The sequence below is a fragment of the Carya illinoinensis genome, chromosome 1 (assembly GCF_018687715.1).
Source record: "Carya illinoinensis cultivar Pawnee chromosome 1, C.illinoinensisPawnee_v1, whole genome shotgun sequence".
In the NCBI taxonomy this organism is placed as follows: Eukaryota; Viridiplantae; Streptophyta; class Magnoliopsida; order Fagales; family Juglandaceae; genus Carya; species Carya illinoinensis.
This window is the reverse complement of record NC_056752.1, coordinates 51,315,236-51,333,677: the sequence shown is the minus strand read 5'-3', so window position 1 is coordinate 51,333,677 and position 18,442 is coordinate 51,315,236. Positions and strand designations below refer to the sequence as shown.

The 18,442-nt window shown below is 38.5% G+C and overlaps 3 protein-coding genes and 1 long non-coding RNA gene across 7 annotated transcripts; 2 read left to right on the top strand and 2 right to left on the bottom strand.

Moving 5' to 3' along the window:
* The first annotated feature begins 459 nt into the window (after nucleotides 1-459).
* Nucleotides 460-7,328, top strand: LOC122282491 (kinesin-like protein KIN-13B). The gene is made up of 12 exons (XM_043094442.1): nucleotides 460-1,135; nucleotides 1,367-1,594; nucleotides 2,204-2,398; nucleotides 2,665-2,766; nucleotides 3,327-3,404; nucleotides 3,545-3,626; nucleotides 4,487-4,646; nucleotides 4,729-5,031; nucleotides 5,600-5,818; nucleotides 5,924-6,275; nucleotides 6,363-6,428; nucleotides 6,789-7,328. Exons 1-12 carry the CDS (start codon nucleotides 971-973, stop codon nucleotides 6,966-6,968), a joined length of 2,130 nt encoding a protein of 709 aa, XP_042950376.1. The 5' UTR covers nucleotides 460-970; the 3' UTR covers nucleotides 6,969-7,328.
* A 1,054-nt stretch (nucleotides 7,329-8,382) lies between these two features.
* Nucleotides 8,383-9,891, top strand: LOC122282507. The gene is made up of 2 exons (XR_006230404.1): nucleotides 8,383-9,063; nucleotides 9,327-9,891. It is a non-coding gene; the product is annotated as an uncharacterized LOC122282507 (long non-coding RNA).
* A 389-nt stretch (nucleotides 9,892-10,280) lies between these two features.
* On the bottom strand, nucleotides 10,281-11,744 carry LOC122282478. Its single transcript, XM_043094429.1, has one exon. It carries the CDS (start codon nucleotides 11,088-11,090, stop codon nucleotides 10,470-10,472), a length of 621 nt encoding a protein of 206 aa, XP_042950363.1. The 5' UTR covers nucleotides 11,091-11,744; the 3' UTR covers nucleotides 10,281-10,469.
* Nucleotides 11,745-12,666: 922 nt separating this feature from the next.
* On the bottom strand, nucleotides 12,667-18,320 carry LOC122282461 (ATP-dependent DNA helicase DDX11). Of its 4 annotated transcripts, none has more exons than XM_043094412.1 (9): nucleotides 17,939-18,320; nucleotides 16,969-17,607; nucleotides 16,794-16,882; nucleotides 16,012-16,365; nucleotides 15,234-15,530; nucleotides 14,900-15,139; nucleotides 14,597-14,818; nucleotides 13,724-14,294; nucleotides 12,667-13,149 (listed from the first exon to the last, which is right to left on the bottom strand). In XM_043094412.1, exons 1-9 carry the CDS (start codon nucleotides 18,069-18,071, stop codon nucleotides 12,932-12,934), a joined length of 2,763 nt encoding a protein of 920 aa, XP_042950346.1. In that variant the 5' UTR covers nucleotides 18,072-18,320; the 3' UTR covers nucleotides 12,667-12,931. The 4 variants fall into 4 exon arrangements, with proteins under 4 accessions (XP_042950346.1, XP_042950351.1, XP_042950357.1 ...); XM_043094417.1 differs by having other exon boundaries at nucleotides 16,969-17,601; XM_043094423.1 differs by having other exon boundaries at nucleotides 16,969-17,576; nucleotides 17,939-18,076.
* Between the last annotated feature and the right edge of the window lie 122 nt (nucleotides 18,321-18,442).

Sequence of the window (18,442 nt, the reverse complement as noted above, 5' to 3'; positions counted from 1 at the left end):
TTTTAATTTTTTTATAATTTTAAATATTTTTAAAAAATATAAAAAAATAATGCACTAATAATCATTTACTTAATTATTAAATAAAAAATTTAAAATAACACAAAAAATTTTAAGATGAGGTGTTAAAATAAGATGTCAAAGTAGCATTTTTGAAAATAAAAAGATCAGTCACTATTCATCCATCCCAACACCAAGCGCGGCGCCATCATCCTTCGAACAAGAAAAGCGACTAAAAGTTTGAATTTGAGGGAAGTCCAAGCGCGCAACGTAACGCCATTTAACATTGAATTTTTCATAAACATTATAGTGGTCCCCACCCAACCATGTGGGACGGTGGGGATTGCCGTGCCGACCTCCCCAAAAAAAGTTTCAAATGCCGCAGGGACGGGTCCCAACAAAAACCTACACGTCGTTTTCCTCTGGCACGTGCTAACCTGTCCTCCCAACTCGGTGGTGACTCACTCACTCCAGCAGTTCAAAAATTGAAGCTCCTGTGTCTCTCTCCATCTTTCTATGATTCATCTATCTCATTGGCTCTAAGCCTATGACTCTTTATCACAAGCCAAACAGCACCACAGCTACCTCTTCTGTTTACGTTTTAGCTTCTAATTTTTTTCTTCACGATAATTAATTATTTGATTTCACTCAGTGAGGCTTCTTCTTTTTCCCCTTCCTTCTCTGTCTATCGGAGCTTTGCTTGCATGATTGCATCTTTGCGGTCTCTATTCTCTGATATAGTCTCTGGTAAAGGCTTTTTTTCAAAGAGAGAGAGAGTGTGCGTGTTTTAGACAGAGAATGTGAAGCTCTCGATTCAGTGCTTTAATCAGATTTGACGACGATATAGAGGAAAGTGAATTCTGAGAGGGAAAGCGATAGAGTGTGTTTTGCTGGGTTTAAGCTTAATCGGAAATCAAGAGAGAGGTTCCGAGCCGGCAGCATTTCGACCGAGTTTTGATCTGGTCTTTGAGAGATGAACGGGGCGGGGAGGCAGGGGCAGAGATCTGCTGCGGCCGGGGTGCATCACCAACGTCAGTACTCGGGAAACTTTCTGGATAATTCGTCCAATGATCGCTGGCTTCAATCCACTGGTCTTCAGCACCTCCATTCCTCCAGCTCTTCCATTCCTCATCTTCAGGTTCCCTTCTTTCTTTTTGGTTCCCAATTTGAATCTTCTGAAAACCCTTACAAATCAATACAAATATTCCTCAATCTCACGTTAGACGATAATGTTTATCTCTGTGTGTGTGTGTGTGTGTGTGTGTGTGTGTGTGTGTGTGTGTGTGTTTTTTTTGTGTGGATTTGGTGCTGTAGTCCTAGATCGCAGCCTTATGATTGTGTTCGATTTGTGCTGTTGTGCTAAAAGCAGGACCACGAGTTCTATGGTGGTGGTGGCGGTGTTGGTGGAGGAGGAGGAGGAGGGCGGGGGTCGATGATGTACAGGAATGGGCAAAGTGGATTAAGTGGAGGAAATGAGTTTTACTTGGAGCCATCAACGCCTCCCGGTAACTCTCGGTCGAGGAAGAATGGTGAAGATAATGAGTTCAGTCCGGGACTCTTGGATCTGCATTCTTTCAATACAGAGTTTCTAACCGAGGTGGGCCTCTTGGCATTTTCAACAATGACTTAATTAATTTTAGATGCCATTCCACAATTACAAAGGCCTCATCTTCAATGGCCCTTGCGTTTTATAGGGTGATGTGTATTTGGCATTAAGTGGCACCATTTGCTTTTAATGAACTCATGTTTCGATTCTTTGTATGGAGTCACTGTATGGACTTTTGTGGTAATCCGTTTTCATTTCCATAATTCTATTGGTTGTAACCTTGTTAATTTCTTACGTTGGGGCTCCTGTTATACGATTCATATGTCAATGCATTGATCAGATAGATGCTTTTCATGGTTTTTGTTTATGAAGAATAAGAAACATGTTTCATTCTTAGCCTGAGTAACTTAATTTATAACACAAACTTCAAACGCATCTGTGTTTGAGTCGGGCTTTTTTTTTTGTTTTTTTTGTTTTTTGTTTTTGTTTTTGTTTTTTTTCCTGTCTATCTGCCAGAGAGTAGTTTTTTCTTATTTTTTTTAGTTTAATTTTTTTAAGACAATAGTAACTGAAATAGCTCTGTATGCTTAGCTCTGCTTTTCACCATTATTTTGCTCATACGAAAAGCTCTAATGATGTTGTTATCTGTCTTGTGGGTAGATGCCGGTCTCTGGTCTGTATGATGGTGTTTCTATGTATCATCATATTCGTGGCAGAAGCTTTGATGATGCTGATCCCTACATTTTAAACAACAAACAAACTGGCAGAGCTCGTGGTCTGCCAGAAAACAACCTCATGAAGAGCTTCACAACAGAAAAAGAGAAATCCAGTTCTATAGCAAAGATTAAAGTTGTGGTATGTTCTTTGTTCTTTCTGATCCTTTCACTTCACCTCCAATGCTATTTTTTTTTTTAATTGCTGGGGTTGAATTCCGTTGTCTATCCTAGTGAAATGCAATGCCCAAACAATCAGACACTACGCTTTTGACTGTATCACATTATCGAGGTGACTTGCTTTGCACGAGGAATTATTCTTTCCTTTCAGGATCTGACCTTTTTGACTGACATGGATTCATTATCTTACTCTTATTCTAACAGTTTCTTCCAATGTTCTCAATACAGGTGCGCAAGAGACCACTTAATAAGAAAGAATTAGCAAAGAATGAGGAAGATATTATAGAGACACATTCTAATTCCCTTACAGTTTATGAGACGAAGCTTAAGGTAAGTCACTATGGGTCACATCCAATATATACCATCATTCCGATCTTTTGAGATTTTCTTGCCTCTAATGTGCCCACCTAGGTGGGGCATCAGGGTTGTAATTCAGGTGTTGCTATTCTTTGATCAATAAAATTGTTTATTTATAAATATATATATATATATACCACCATTCCGATCTAGTTTTTTTTTGATAAAAAATTACAGAATACTGAACAAAACACACAAGAACAGAGATTAAAAAAATGCTTCCCACATTCGGGCCTTCTTACGAAATTGTGCCATACATGTACACAATATAATTAACAAATTAGATTTGAAGTAAAAGAATATGCTTGGGTTTGTAAGTGGTAAATGCCAAGCTATTGATACATTTGATAGTAACTTCTTTTTTCGGCTGGGAGATTTTTTGTGAGCAATTTGTGTGGGGCATCAAATTTCTAACAAGAGACCCATCATCACTAGGAATGGGAGGAAAGTGCCATACAAGTTGAGGCTTGTTGGCCACTACAACTTTTTATTTTGATGTGGTATGTTCTTAGAATCATCTGAATGTTCTGTAGGTTGACCTCACAGAATATGTGGAGAAGCATGAATTTGTTTTTGATGCAGTGCTGAATGAGGAGGTCTCAAACGATGAGGTGAGTCTATTACAAACAAAATGAATAGAATGTAAAATAAGTATAGAACATGTACAAATTATGCAATTGAGTTTGCAGAAGAAATACATCCAAACTTGGCTTCAGATTATTTAATCTTCAATTTTCTTTTTCCTTTCTAGGTGTATCGTGAGACGGTAGAGCCCATAGTTCCCATAATTTTTCAACGCACAAAAGCTACTTGCTTTGCATATGGGCAAACAGGTGAATAACTGCCTCCCAAACCTCACTAGATCCTGTTACAGACCTTTTGGAAAACTCAGAGTCAGAATTGTTCCATGCTTATTTAATTACTAAATTTACTCTGATATAGTATGGTCACTTAATCCTGAATTTGTTTTGGAATTATTTTCACTTTGTTATTTAAGTTTTTCATGAGGATGTACATGGTTTGCTTGTATCTTCCATGATTCACCAACTTCTAATACAAGATCATCTTTGTAGCCTGGCAATTATCAACATCATTCAAAACATAGACCACTTATCTTTGTCACGTAATATATACTTCTGAATGTGTTTTGGTTTCAGTATACGGTGATTGGTGAGTCACTATCAGCTTGCTCATGCCAATAAAATGTTGATGTCTTGCCTTTGTGTTGGCTTGAACAGTTGAACCATAATAATCATGATGATCTTTAATAGTCAAAGCTGCTCTAAGGGCTTGTTTGGACACTTGGAATATCTCAAAATTCTATGAATAGTTGTGAAATGGTTTGACTTAAGGTATTTTATTGGGTTTTGGGAAAGGGGAGAGAAAAAATTGAATAAAAATATTATAAAGTTAAAAAAATGTTCGAATATAATTTTTTAATATAATGTTTGTTTTGAAGTTTGAAAAAGTTGTATTGATTTTGTGTTTTGTTTTGAAATTTATAAAAGTTGTATTGGTTTTTGTGTTTGTATAATGATTAGGTAATGATCAGATGAAAAAGTTGAAGATTTGAAATTGAAAAGTGTTTTGTGTTTGAGTGATAATTGGGAATGAAATTATGAGAATTTCATATCCCATCTCTGTGTCCAAAAGTCCCATAAATAAACTTCTACTTGTTTCTTTGCTTTTTCAGGGAGTGGAAAAACTTATACAATGAAGCCTTTACCCCTCAAAGCATCACGTGATATCTTGAGGTTGATGCATCATACTTACCGGAATCAAGGCTTTCAGTTGTTTGTGAGCTTCTTTGAGATATATGGAGGAAAACTATATGATCTCCTCAATGATAGGAAGTAAGTTTCTATAGCCTTCCTCATTGGGTTATTAGCTGCAATCTCAAAGGTTGCGACAAATATAAAAGCTTTCATTTTGTAGAAAACTTTGCATGAGAGAGGATGGGAAGCAGAAAGTTTGCATTGTTGGCTTGCAAGAGTACAAAGTATCAGATGTGGAAACAATTAAGGAGCTCATTGAGAAAGGAAGTTCCACAAGAATAACTGGAACAACCGGTGCAAATGAGGAATCCTCCCGTTCACATGCCATACTTCAGCTTGCTATCAAGAGGTCAGTTGATGGCAGTGAGTCAAAGCCACCTCGTGTTGTTGGAAAGCTCTCCTTTATAGATCTTGCTGGAAGTGAACGTGGTGCAGACACTACGGATAATGACAAACAGACAAGGTATGGTTTGCTTTCAATGCTAGAATAAAGCAAAGGTATGGTTTGATAATATTTCTTGATATGATTTGTACAGAGCTCATTGCGTCACTATTTGGTATGTAAAATGTAGGACACCTGCCACTTGCACCTTTTCATTATCCTAGTCATGGGATCGCTACACTTACAAGGATTTTATAAATAAATGGGTAGAACATTTGCATTGAAATGAAATAATTCAGTGCCAAAATATAATTTGACAAATCTAGTTTAAATTCTGTAATGCAGAAACTTCCAATTGTCTTAATGTTTATGCCATTCTACCATAGGCCATTATTTAGTGCATTCTGATTGTTTATATTGACATGGGGGAGTGCCAAAGGTGGTTTCAAAACTTGCCGATAAAAAAAGGGGTTTCAATACTTAAAAATTATAGTGGCTAAAGATCACATCCAATCCACGGCTTTTGCTTGAATTTATCTTATGTTTGCTCAATGATATGAATCCATTTAAGTGATGCGTGGTGGAATATGCTTGTTGTATCTATTCTTGATTTGTTTGTTAATGAGCCGTTTCAAAATATACAATGCAGATTGGAAGGTGCTGAGATCAATAAGAGCTTACTTGCATTAAAGGAATGCATTAGGGCTCTTGACAATGACCAGGGTCATATTCCTTTCAGAGGCAGCAAATTGACAGAAGTACTGAGGGATTCATTTGTTGGTGACTCACGCACCGTTATGATATCATGCATATCACCAAGCTCCGGGTCATGTGAACATACTCTAAATACATTAAGATATGCTGACAGGTGAAATTGCATATTTTGATCAGAGTAAATCTTAATACTCATTTCTAAGCAACCCCCACCCACTTCCGACAAGTATGCTAATATAAATCATATATTACATTCCAGAGTGAAGAGTCTTTCGAAGGGAACCAATCCTAAGAAGGATATATTATCATCAACATTCAACCTTAAGGAATCAACTACTGTGCCCTTGTCTTCAGTTCCTGCATCCAACTTTGAGGAGGATGCATTTGATTCATCACCTGAACAGACTGAAAGGGATGATTTTGATGCATCTGAAGAGCCCTATCAGGTAGGAAACCCATTTTGGAAGAAGAATTGGAAGATAGAGTCGTACAATCTCTCTACTTCAGAGGACAGAATAAGGAAACCGAATGGTCAGACTAAATGGAAGGACCTGCCAAAATTTGAATCCAAGAACTCTCATTCAGATGATTATCTGTCTGCCCTCTTACAGGTAAACACAGTAAAATTAACGTTTTTCATTGAATATTTAGATAAACCAACCTTACTGACAGCTAGAGCTTGTGCTGTTTGTCTTCAGGAGGAGGAAGATCTTGTAAATGCTCACCGAAAACAAGTAGAGGAGACTATGACTATTGTTAGAGAGGTATGTGATTTGGTTAATTCATTCTTCAAGACTTTTATTTGTACCATGATTGATCATTAAGCCAAAACTTTAGAATATCTGCACTAGGCCAGTATGAAAGAAAATTGTCACGCCCATGTTTAGCATGGCAGAGCCCACACCATCGGATAGAGTTCCTCAGGAACTCTCAAAACCAAATTATGGTATGCTTCTGTTTGTTTTGGTAGCCTGACAAGGTGATATCGATTTTTTCACAAGTTCGCATCCGTTGTCTTGGTTTTCTTGAGCACAGAGATACTGTTCCTTTGATTTGTTACTTGCATGCCTTGTGAGGATGCTATGGTCGATTCAACTTTTGTACATGTTTCCTTGCCTTTGCAGGAGATGGACCTGCTGGTTGAGGCTGACCAACCAGGGAATCATCTGGACGATTATATTTCCAGATTGAATGCTATTCTATCCCAGAAGGCTGCAGGCATCCTGCAACTACAAAATCGTTTGGCTCATTTCCAGAAGAGTTTGAAGGAGCATAACGTTTTCGAATCTACTTGTGGTTACTGATTTCATTTGGAGGGGGAATGCCAGTGAATCAATCGTACAGGGTCATTTTAAGAATAACGGGGTTATGCCCTTTTCGATTCTAATTGGAGCATTATGTGATGCGGCATCTCGTGGCAGCGTGCTGGATTATTCACTACTCAAGTCTGTGTCTTTGGTAATGTTTGCTGGATTTGAGGGTTGGAGTTTTTGCTTTGATTAAGGTTCACGTTCTCTTTCATGGTATATTATAGATATAATTCTTTTTTCCCCCATAAGCAAGCTATGGACAAGATGTTGGATTCATATGCCGAGTGGCATCCTTCTGTAAAGATTTACAGCATTGTAATTTGACAATAAATTGAATGGTTCTTGTTTGAACTACCTTCCTTGTTTTTCAGTGATCAACTCCTGTCTTCTGCTAGTTATAATTAATACGTTCACATGCCATTTGGCATTCCTCTATGGTATTTTGCAGCAGATGCCTCAATGATGACACGAGGAAAGCCCTTGTCGTCCCGTGGAATGATGTTTATTTAATAGAGAACAGCCAACCCACCCATAATCTGACAATATTATGTGAAAATTCATGAGCCTGCTAATATGACGGGACATTATGAATCTCACCCAACAGAGCTTGTCGGAAGTTCGTGAACAGGATTGATTGAAGGGTAATGTTAAAGGCAACTTTACTACTATTCTAGGATTATCTCACTTATTAATGTTTAATAATATCTTATGTTTGTAAACCTATTTATCTAATGATTATTAACTAATGATGAGATAGTAACGTAGTTTCTAACATTTTTATTGAGTGAATGTTTTTGTTAGGCAACGAATGTGGAATGCACTGAAACATGATGAATTATTAGGTATTCTTTTATGTCGTCAATTAAAATTAATGATTGCAATAATGGGCTGATGGGCTAGGCCCCTTGGCTCTTCTTACAACAATCGTAGTGGATTACGGCCCAATATCTTGATCAATCTGACTTCGAGGGCATTCTAATCACATCACAACCTTCCTTCAGCTTCTGTACGAAGTCCAGCCCGAAGTGGCTCCTGCTCACCTGGGTGTTGTCTTCCGCGACAGCTCCATCGAGGTGAATTTCGTTCTTTCTTGTTGGTTTTTTTATGGGTTTTGCCACCAACTTATCTTCATCTTCGTCTTCCTCCTCTCAATCCCTTTCTATCAATTCTAAATCGGCGGTACCAAGCTTTTTGTTCCGTCAGTCTTCACATCCTCGTAACCATCAAGCTTACCAAAGCTAACTATCTTCCTCGGAAAGCCCAAGTTGCCCCTTACGTGAGAGGTTAATAGCTTTACGGATTCGTTGACGAAACTATCACATGTCCTCAGAAGTTCCTTACCGCCACCTCTCCCCCCCCTCCCCCCGAAAATATAGTTACAAATACAATTATGTACTAATTTGTATATTAATATGATGTGATTGATAAAAAATAGATTTTATTAAAAATAGTGTTAATTTAAATTTTAAATATGAATAAATCAGTATTGGTACATAGATTAATATGCGACTGTACTTGTATGTAGTAAAACTCTTACTGCTTCTTAACAAATCCAAAATCCTGGCCATAATAAATGGAAAAAAAGCACAAATGCGCACGAATGTACGCACCAACCATTATGATTGGTCAAAAATTAATTTTTATTAAAAATTATGTTAATTTAAATTTCGAATATAAATGAATAAGTATTACTGCACAGTAGGCGATTTTGCCTTAAGGTAACAAAACCCTTTCTTCTTATAACTTACAGCAGAAATCCTAGTCCAAGAACGTGTCCAACTAGATTTTGGGGTCAGGCTTCTTGTGAAATGTTTTTGGAAGTCGCGTTTGAAAGTGATTGGTTTCTTTGGCATTTAATATGGATTTTGTTGGAAACTTTCATATCTTGATCCATTCGTTGTCATAAGTTTCCAGGTTTGTTGCAAGTGGTGCTCTTGTTCTTTCTTTCTGAAATTAATCTGTGTATTTTGAATTTGAAATTGATGCACGACTGTAAGTCTGTAATGCTTCTGTTCTTTTCGATGCTGCTGAAGGGATTGACTCCAAGAAAGTCTCCTCCCAATGGAACTTCAAAAGGTTGCGACGCGACGTATGTCACGGAGTTGTTTCTTGTGCTGATTTTGTTCTTTAGCTATTTACCACTGTATAATTCAAAATCTGAATGAAGCCAATATCCACATGTGCTGTTGTTGCTCTTCTAAAACGGTCTTTACAACTTCAGCGATACTGTTCAGCGATACTGATGAGCCTGACACACGTGGATATTGGATTCCGAAACTTCTTCATATCAAGATGCAATAGCGCACACACATCTTTGTATTCGTCCCCTTCAACAGCATAACCTTTTGGCAGCTCACTCTCAGCATCAGCAGCACTATCACCTTTCCTTGAAGGCTCACCATCGTCCTCAACTGAGGAGCCTGGAATGGCTACAAGTAATTGGAACCTGGATCACCATTTTGCACCATGTGTACCATAGTCTTTTGCAAGGAAGAGGAGTCCTTTACTCCGACCACAGCTATGGCAGGGGAAGAAACTAGGATTTGGGTCAGAGCATATGATTGGGACACCTCCTTGTTGGGCCAAGACTTTCACTTGCAGTGAAGAAGCTGTCAAACCTTCAAGTATTGACAGCCACAGTGGGACAGATCCTACTCAATTGTTCAAAAGTGGGGTACCGAAGAGGGTTCCACCGGTGGGAGAGGGGGTGGGGCCACCGGGGGCATGTGGCCTGTAGTACCTGTTCAGCCAACATCAATGTTTTATGTCCTATATGCTTTCTATTTTCACCTACTCGTTGAAGAATTGAACCCCCTGAACTCTGAAGCGACTTGACATATTCTGCTACTTGAATGCATCTCTGTTGTTGTATCATATTTTTAGCACCCAGAAAAAGGGTAATCCCTGTTGATTCTTACTCATCCGAACAAATAACTGTAGTGGTTTTTCCCAAAAATATATTAATTTTTCGTTTTCAGTTTTCATGAGTTTTTATGGACATTATATTGTTCCATTAATCACAGGAGTTTGAAGATGTAGAATTTATTTAAACAAACATGCTTTTGCACTGAAAGAGGCTAAACCGTGTGATAAGGGAACATCCTATGCACTCATGACGCTGGAGAGCAAGTTGTAGGAGAGAACTTTACTCTCAACCTACAGTGAACAATGCTGTATCCAAACATCCTCTTAAACAGATTCATGGTTTAAACTGAATGCATAACCTCCAAGCAATGGGATTGAAGAAGTGAAGAACTCTTTAACTTCATGATATATTTTGTCCAACGCCGAAAAAAAAATACAAGCTCAGGGAAATAGCAATTGTGTTTGAATTAAGAAATTTGAATTAAGAAAGGTCAACAAATCTTGAAACCAACTGCACAAAAACACGGATACATGCAGAGGAAAAGAAGAAAAGGAAACAAGTCGAGAGAAAAATAAAATAAAAAATACACAGATCCGAATGGACAATGAAAAACTCACTCGAAAGGTCATCTACAATCTAATGGAGCCAAGTCTCCTCTTTGAAGTGTTGATGCTGGAGGCCTGTGGAACAGAGTATTCTGTGTATATGTCCGTGAAAAACTTGTCAACAAGGTCTAGATAAACAGGGCTCGTAAGGCGAGAATAGTAGTGGAGAGCCTCTTCCACGTCCAGCACTTGTTCCACATCACCTGCCTCCATCATCTCTAAATCCTTCATCTTTTGTGCTAACCCATTTCCCTTTCCATTCCCCTTCTTTGAGCTTGCCTCTTCTCCTTTTCCTATTTGGGGACTTTCTTTGGTCTTTCTTTCTTTTGCAACCACTTCTTGTTTGCTCTTCGCAGGACTTTGCTTTGCATCTTCTTCCTTCCTGGGCTCTTCCGAAGCCACTATACTCGTATTGTAACTCTTCTTTGCCTTACCTAGATTGGCCTCCCATTCATCACAAAAATCGATGTAGAATTGATCTCTTTGCCGATCTCCTCGGTTACAACTGACACAACCACAACAGAAGGGATCGAAGGAAGGGAGTTTGGGAAACTTTTGATATCTATCAGAGAAGAAAAACTTGAGATTTTGTAGAGTTTCGCACAAGAGGATCTTGGTTTTTTCAATGGTGTCTCTAAGCATCATCTTGTAGCTCTAATTTATTGCTCAGTGTCTGCAAGAAAAAGATGCAGCTCCGATCTGTTTGACTGCTTGTTTTCTTCTCCTGAATTCCCTTCCAACATAAAGATAAAGGAAGATATACATACAGTTCAAGTTTTTAAAAGTAACCAAGAGACAAAGCCAATGGATTTCGGAGGGAACATTTTCGTGTGTTTTGGCTTCTACTACATCTTTTTTGTCCATTCCCTTCTATATTCTCTTTGTTCTCTCTCTCTCTCTCTCTCTCTCTGAGCTTGAAACCTGATTAACCGTTTGATTATAGGATCAAACATCCCAGGGCCCCAGAGCATTACAAGCTTTTCTGGCACATGGGTGTTTCTTGTTTGTCCACAGAACAGATGGAGCATAAATGAACAGACAAGAGGTACATTCTAACCCTCCCAAAAGACATTAAAATGAGATTATGAGACTCAGAACTTTAGAACCCGGTGATTATTAATGCTTTGCTTTGACTACTTGTTGTGTAAAGTGCAGTGGCATTCATTAAGATGCAAAGCTAAAGGCAGTGGGTTGGCAAAAGAACAATCCTTGCCTTTAACCCTCAAACATCTACGTAATTCTTACATTCTTTAGACCCTGGGACCGAAAACAAACGGTCCCACGGTACTAAAAAACGGTTGTTGAACCTATACTAGCTAGCACATCCTGGAGAGCAAAGATCAACCCCTTTTTTTTTAATTAACAAAAGTAACCCAAGATAATCACGCTTTCCGAGGGCCGATCAAGCTGGTGCATTGGATCTTTTATTGATTGTTTTGGGGTTGTAGGTGAGAATTATTCATTGCATTAAAGAAAAGAGCTCGGATGGTCCCAAACTGTAATGAGAAGGGTGAGCTCTTTGATAGAGGGATGAGGCATTAAAATTTAAGCCGCAGCTCATGTCCGGGGCAGTCAAGTCACTTTCTCACAGTTGCCACGTTAAACACCACCCACCAACCTCATCAAACATTTCCCTGAAAAATCTAATCTGTGTCATTTGAGCCATATAAATAAAAAATATGGCTTGTAATTCCCACTTTATAAAAGAGAACTAATCCACCGGATAGCGATTTTAGCCAGTAGAGTTTGCTAAAGCTCATTGAAAGCCTGACTTCTTCTAGGGTTGCGAGCCATGTACTTGTGATCAGCCCTGCAGAGATTTGCTTAGACTACCTCGCTTATGCACCGTCATTAGCTCCGGATGAAAAGCTGATGCAGGCATGTCACATGTAGTTCTCTCTCCTTTCTTCCTGTTAGTGTCATTACCATTTTCGTGTACCCAAAAAAATAAAAATAAAAAAGAAGAAAAGAATAATTACAGTTCATTCATTAATTATCGCCTTTTTTAACTTTCCACTCAAATAGTTTCGATTGGAACCCGAACTTTGGATGTGGTTCCCGGTAGCAGTCTAAGGTAAGCGATAGCATTCCATGTGTAATTTTCCTAAAGCCACATGTACAGATCCAAGTTGGGAGTAACACTTTCGAAATTGGTAGAATTATTCTGTATCAAATCAGTCATTAATTTTAAAAAAAAAAAAAAACCATAAGAACTTACATATTAGGGGCAAGAAATATAGAACTCACCGAAGTACACTTCATAAGTTCATAGAATACAAAATCAAGACATGCTTCTAATCAATGACAGAAATTTATAAACACAGTTTGGTCATGTATTAATATTCTAGATGCTTTGCCACTTTTGTTTCAGGCTTTCTTCCAAGAAGTTCTTAAGACTCACCAACAGAGAGAATATATAAAATTTGCCCACTCAAGTATAAATGCAACGTATTCTGGCCTTCAACCCAAGAAACTTGCGTACCATTCTACTGACACTCTCTTCTCTTCTTGTTGAATTTGAAGAACTGATGCAGCAGCCTGTGTACTTCACCATAGCTTTGAGTAGAGGAAACTAGACGCTCTTTTATCCACTGTGGAAGCTTGTTAGTTGTGTTAGAGAAGTTTCTGTTTGAGGGATCAGATCCATACCTAGCGTCAACCAATAAAATCGCTGCATAGTCATTTACATGCCGAATAGCTCTGCCTGAAACAAACAAAGATAATGCAAGCTTTTCAAGGACCAATTAATAATAAAACCTAGATACCCATTAATTGGTGACAAAAAAAATGGGGTATATTAGACTTTTCAGTCACAAATTACCACTGTTTTTTCAATTTACATCCTAAACTACAAAACATTTCAATTTGCACCCTAAACTACCAAATGTTAATGGAAGATGCAAAATGAAGCATATTGATAGTTTAATGTGTAAATTAAAACTTTTCATAGTTTAGGAGGCAAATGGATAAATAAATAATTTGTGGGTAAAAAGTGTAACTGCCCCAAATAAATAGTTAACAGTTTTAAAGCAGCAATATGCTCTGCTCAGAGTCATCCGGACATCCAGGCTGTCTCCAAAGGCCACAGATCATATATTGCTATGCAGAATCCTCTTGACAATCACATATGGAAGTTCTGGCAATTCAACTGCAGAAACTGGAGCCTGGTTCCAGGTTACTGCATTTAGAATGTCACGTAACATCCTAGTAAATCAACCATATGATTTACCAGGGTTGAATATGGACTTCTAAGAGTAAATATTGTAGTTAGTACGCACCAATAGATTGATTTACAGCCTTCATGCAAAGATTTTCATAGTATTCTTTTCCTCTGCGTCTACAACTTCTTAGGATGTCAAACCCAACCTCCACATCTCCATTGTAAGCTTCATTAGTAACTGAAAACTTGGGAGTAATGCTATTTGAATTTCCCAGACCTTCAATATGCTTCACCCTCTCAATCAACTCAATGTCAGATGGGTTAGGATAGGGCAGTCCAACCATGACTATACATCGACCCATCCCATCACTCAAGTTGATGCCTTCTGATATCTTTCCACCAACAACAGCAAGGAGAATTGCACCACTCTGAGAAGCTGGATTTCCTTTAGATTCCTCAACAGACAATGCATCAATTGTTTCCTTATATTCCTTGAGAACAGATTCCACATCAGTAGTTTTTCTAGGCTCCCTAAATACACATTTCTTCTTCATAATCCTATCCAAGATGCCTGAAGCCTTCCATGCATCATAGACCTGTCCTTCATAGTCAAACGAAGAGAAGAAGACAACAATTCCTTCAGGAACTACAGTAACCAAATTGCAAAGCATAAGCCCCAGCTCCTGAATCTGTAAAACCAAGCCCATAACAAAGCATAGTCAACCATCATACATAAAGGTTTATTGGGAAAATGAAATGCAAAAGTAAATAATATAATTTTTCTTTCAGTACACTTGAACCAAGTAGTTGATAAGACCAAAATAGGAAGTTAAATAGTTACAGATAAACTCTGTGTAGGAAATCTGTGTGCAGGAATACACGGTAAATTATTCCATGTTAGTAAGGAAATGATCGATTAGATTACTAAGAGTGCATAGAGACAGCAATTTCTACAAAGAGTTACAAAGATGGCTATATACTATATACTTACCATGATTAATGAGCTTCTGGAGCTGTAGCTAAAATCAAAAGACTGACCAGAAGGGCCACAGGAAACTGCAACTGGCAGAATACTCTCAGGAGGGACAATATGACTGCAAGAAAAGAACTGCAACTGATTTGTTGGTAGCCATGGGAAAAGTCGCTCCCTTGTTTCTTCTATTGGTTGGAGAGTTCCTCCAGCCAGTAGAACAGCATGTGCTTGGTTCACAATCTGTAGGGAGATCAAAATTAAATTATCGATATAGGGGAATAAAACGTCTAGCCAAAACAAAATAAGCAACTTAGGGAGAACCTCTGAAAAGATCTTTTCACCAGAAAGCATGACATATTTTATGTATCCTCCTTGCCTGGAGCATGTTGTTTGAGACCTTGAGAGGATTATCCTCCCATCACCATCATTGTTTGTCAGTGATTGCAATATGACCGATAATGCCCGAAAATCTGGCAGAATGCTTCCCTCATTACATTCCAAAGTGTCATGCTTTGTTGAACAATTTTGCAAGCTAGCCATTTTATCTCCATAACCACTGACCTGAAAGATCAAGTACATCTTACATCAAAAGTGGGGGAAAGAGGGAGAAAGAATCATCTGGCATCTTGTCGTACAAACTTGCAGAAGGACTCACCTTGTGCATGATGTTGCTTTCCTTTATATATTGAAGCAATTTAACCAAGTTGATGTTGTCGATATTGAGTGAAAATAGAAAATCATTAATGGCCAGTGAGGAATCAGAGGAACCATTTGCTCTGTAAGTCTTTTCAGTGTCTTGGGACAGATCTGCGTAACTGGGATTCTCATGTAAAATTTGGAGAAAAGCCCGGCTAACAACCATCAGGGTTTGGATATATCTCCGATTACCAGGTCCCAACAGATTGCGAAATCTCTCAAAGTACCTCCCTACGTGGAAATGTACATTCTCCAGCTGCAGGAAAGTCAGCACAACTGTTTCAATATCCCATGAAAACATTTACACCAAGCATCTAGAATATCCCCATAGAAGCTTAATTTTTTGGCAGAAAAAGTTTTAACCTCGAAGTATATTAATGGAAGACTTAGCAACTCTAACTCCAACATTGTCACAGGTCCTTTTTTTTTCTTTGATATCTAAGCATCACTTATGAAAGGCCATCAAAGAGCTCGTTACCAAACAGGCCAGCTAAGGAATCGTACACCAAAAGGGGCATGTAATCAAAGGGCTTCCAACCATTATAGGGTAGAACCTATGATCTCATTCTTCAATCAGTATTTGGGGGAGCAATGCTATTTGGTTCTATTCAAAAGAGGGCTCAGAACATTGCTCAAAGAGCAGCCAAACCACACTCACAAATCCAAATACCATTTGTGAACTAGATTTTGGAAGTCACTTAACAGTAATGAGAAACAAATGAAGTTAACTTGTTTACCTGCATCAAAGTAACTTTTGAGTCATACATGCTGATAAGTGAGTCAGCTAGATTGTGAGCCTCATCTATTATGACAATATTATTCTTCAACTTTAGGCCTAGTGATTCACGAGATGATTTTGATAGAAGAGATTGATAGGGTAGAACCACAAGATCAGCTGCAGGGAGCATGCTTCTGGAGCCATAATATGGACAAGTTCCCATCTTTCTTCCAATGCTAACAAGATCTTCAATATCCAAGGCCCCTTGTTGAGATACCTCACTTCTGAATTGTCTTTGTAGTTTGGATTTTCTAAGCATTGGGCATCCAGAAGAGGCCTTGGTCCTGCGTATTCTCCCTCCTGTATCTAAATTCTGAAAATCAATTCTTCCCTCAGTCAAGAGCAACACTCTTTGATAACCAACAGAGATTAGCATCTAGTCATTTCAAGTTTCAACAAAATGAGGTAAAAATGCCTGAATATGGTACACAGATTAATAGTGATAGGACTTGGGTTTGGCAAAGATAGACATCTAGGATTTTTTTTTTTTTTTTTTAATATAAGCCATATTATATATGCACAGTTATTTTCACTAGGTTATCCTTTGGAATTTCTATGCTGCGGCATCTGATAATTCTCCTGTCTATGAAAGTAAGGAGTCTGGATACTAAAATTATTTATGGAGAAAATGAGCCCCCCACATACGAATTTATAATATTTCTTCTGACAAGCTGGACAAGTTTCTGGGAAACCAAACCCAAAAGCATGCATCAAATTTGAGTAATACGAGTATTGTTGTACCTTAATTTTTGAGACCTCATTTTTCTTGTTTTTTTGAAGCTCCAAGCACCGATCATTAATTCGAGTGGAGTTTCCAAGTTTCAATACCCCTGAAATACATATCCCATGAACAAATTATCATGTTTAACACAATTCCAAAGCAAAAAAAACATAATGCAATAACAATTTACCAAACCTTCATTGATGCAGAAATTTTTCCTAGAGCCTAAACACACAATCTTCACCTCATTAGCAAAAACTGTCTTTCTTAATTCCTTTATGAACTGTGAAAGCTGCGAATGTGTCCGACTACAAAAATAAACCTTCAGCTTCTCCTCATCGTCTTCCTCATCAGACTGATCTTCTTCCTCTTCCTCGTCACTTGATGGAATATGAGGACCCTTACCAGCCTTCCTCTTTGACGTCCCACCAGCTCCTTCCTCGTCACTTTCATAATCTTCCAACAAGAACTCCTCGTCACTCATCTGCACTGCATCATTTTTCTTTTGCAAATTCTCTCGCTCTTTCTTTGTAACAAAATCTTCCTCCTTCGAGCCCGACGAAAACAAATCCTTGCAATTTCCTTGATTACTTCTCTTATCAGGTTTCCCAAAACCAACACCAAATTTCTTCATCTTAATCTTCTTCTCCTCGACTTGGTTGTCTTTGTTCATAACAAAGTCTCTCATCCAATCAGGCTCATCTTCTGAACCAAGCTGACCGTCATTTGCTGGATTCTTGTCGAACTCGCCTCCTTTTGCAGAATTTTGTTGTTTCCTCCGGTCAACTACCCATTGCAAAGCACTACAAATGATACTCAGAGTTTTACCTGTCCCTATTGCAACGAAAATATTTCTCACGTAACAAAAGCCACTTTAAAAATTTACAAAAAGAAAAAGAGGAAAGGTTTCCTTAGATATTTGATTTACAAATTTAGGACTGTTTACGCATTTAAACATCACTGGATTAACTAAAGTGCCATAAAAACAAAATACTTCACATGTCAATTTCATGGACATAAAAGAAAGCGAGAACAGGAAAACAGAAAATACTGATTGAGTATATGTAGATGAGTGCATATGTAAACATAATGTACACAGAGAGAGAGAGAGAGAGAGAGAGAGAGAGAGAGAGAGAGAGAGAGAGAGAGAGAGAGAGAGAGAGACCGGTGGGGCTTTCGAGCATGGAGACGCCGCCTTGGTTGAGAGAGTGATAGAGGGCGTTCATGAAGTCGATCTGAATGGAATACGGGTCGTAAGGAAATGCCGGGAATTTTGAGTACCAGCTGCCTTCTCCCATTTTTCTCTCTGGCTTTCTGATTGATCACTGTGTGTTTTCCCGGTAATTGTCTGCGAGGCTCTGTTTGTTTATTGGAACCAAAAGAAAGGATCTCCCGCGCGCTTTGGCTTTGGCTTCGTCATAGAAAGTAGAAACTAGAAAGAGAGGGCGGGAGCGAGAGCAATGGCATGAGACTTGAGAGACAAGACTGGTTCGGCACTCTTGGGGAGCGTCAAATGACTCATACACCCACGGCCCATCTTTGGTTGGTCCTACAATCGAAATAACACATCCTAGCCCACGGCCCAGTTAACTTTTCCCTTGGGGAACCAGGACGAAAGCCGAACTGACCAATCAGACGTAGCCACGACAAGCTGTTCGAGGCTAACGAT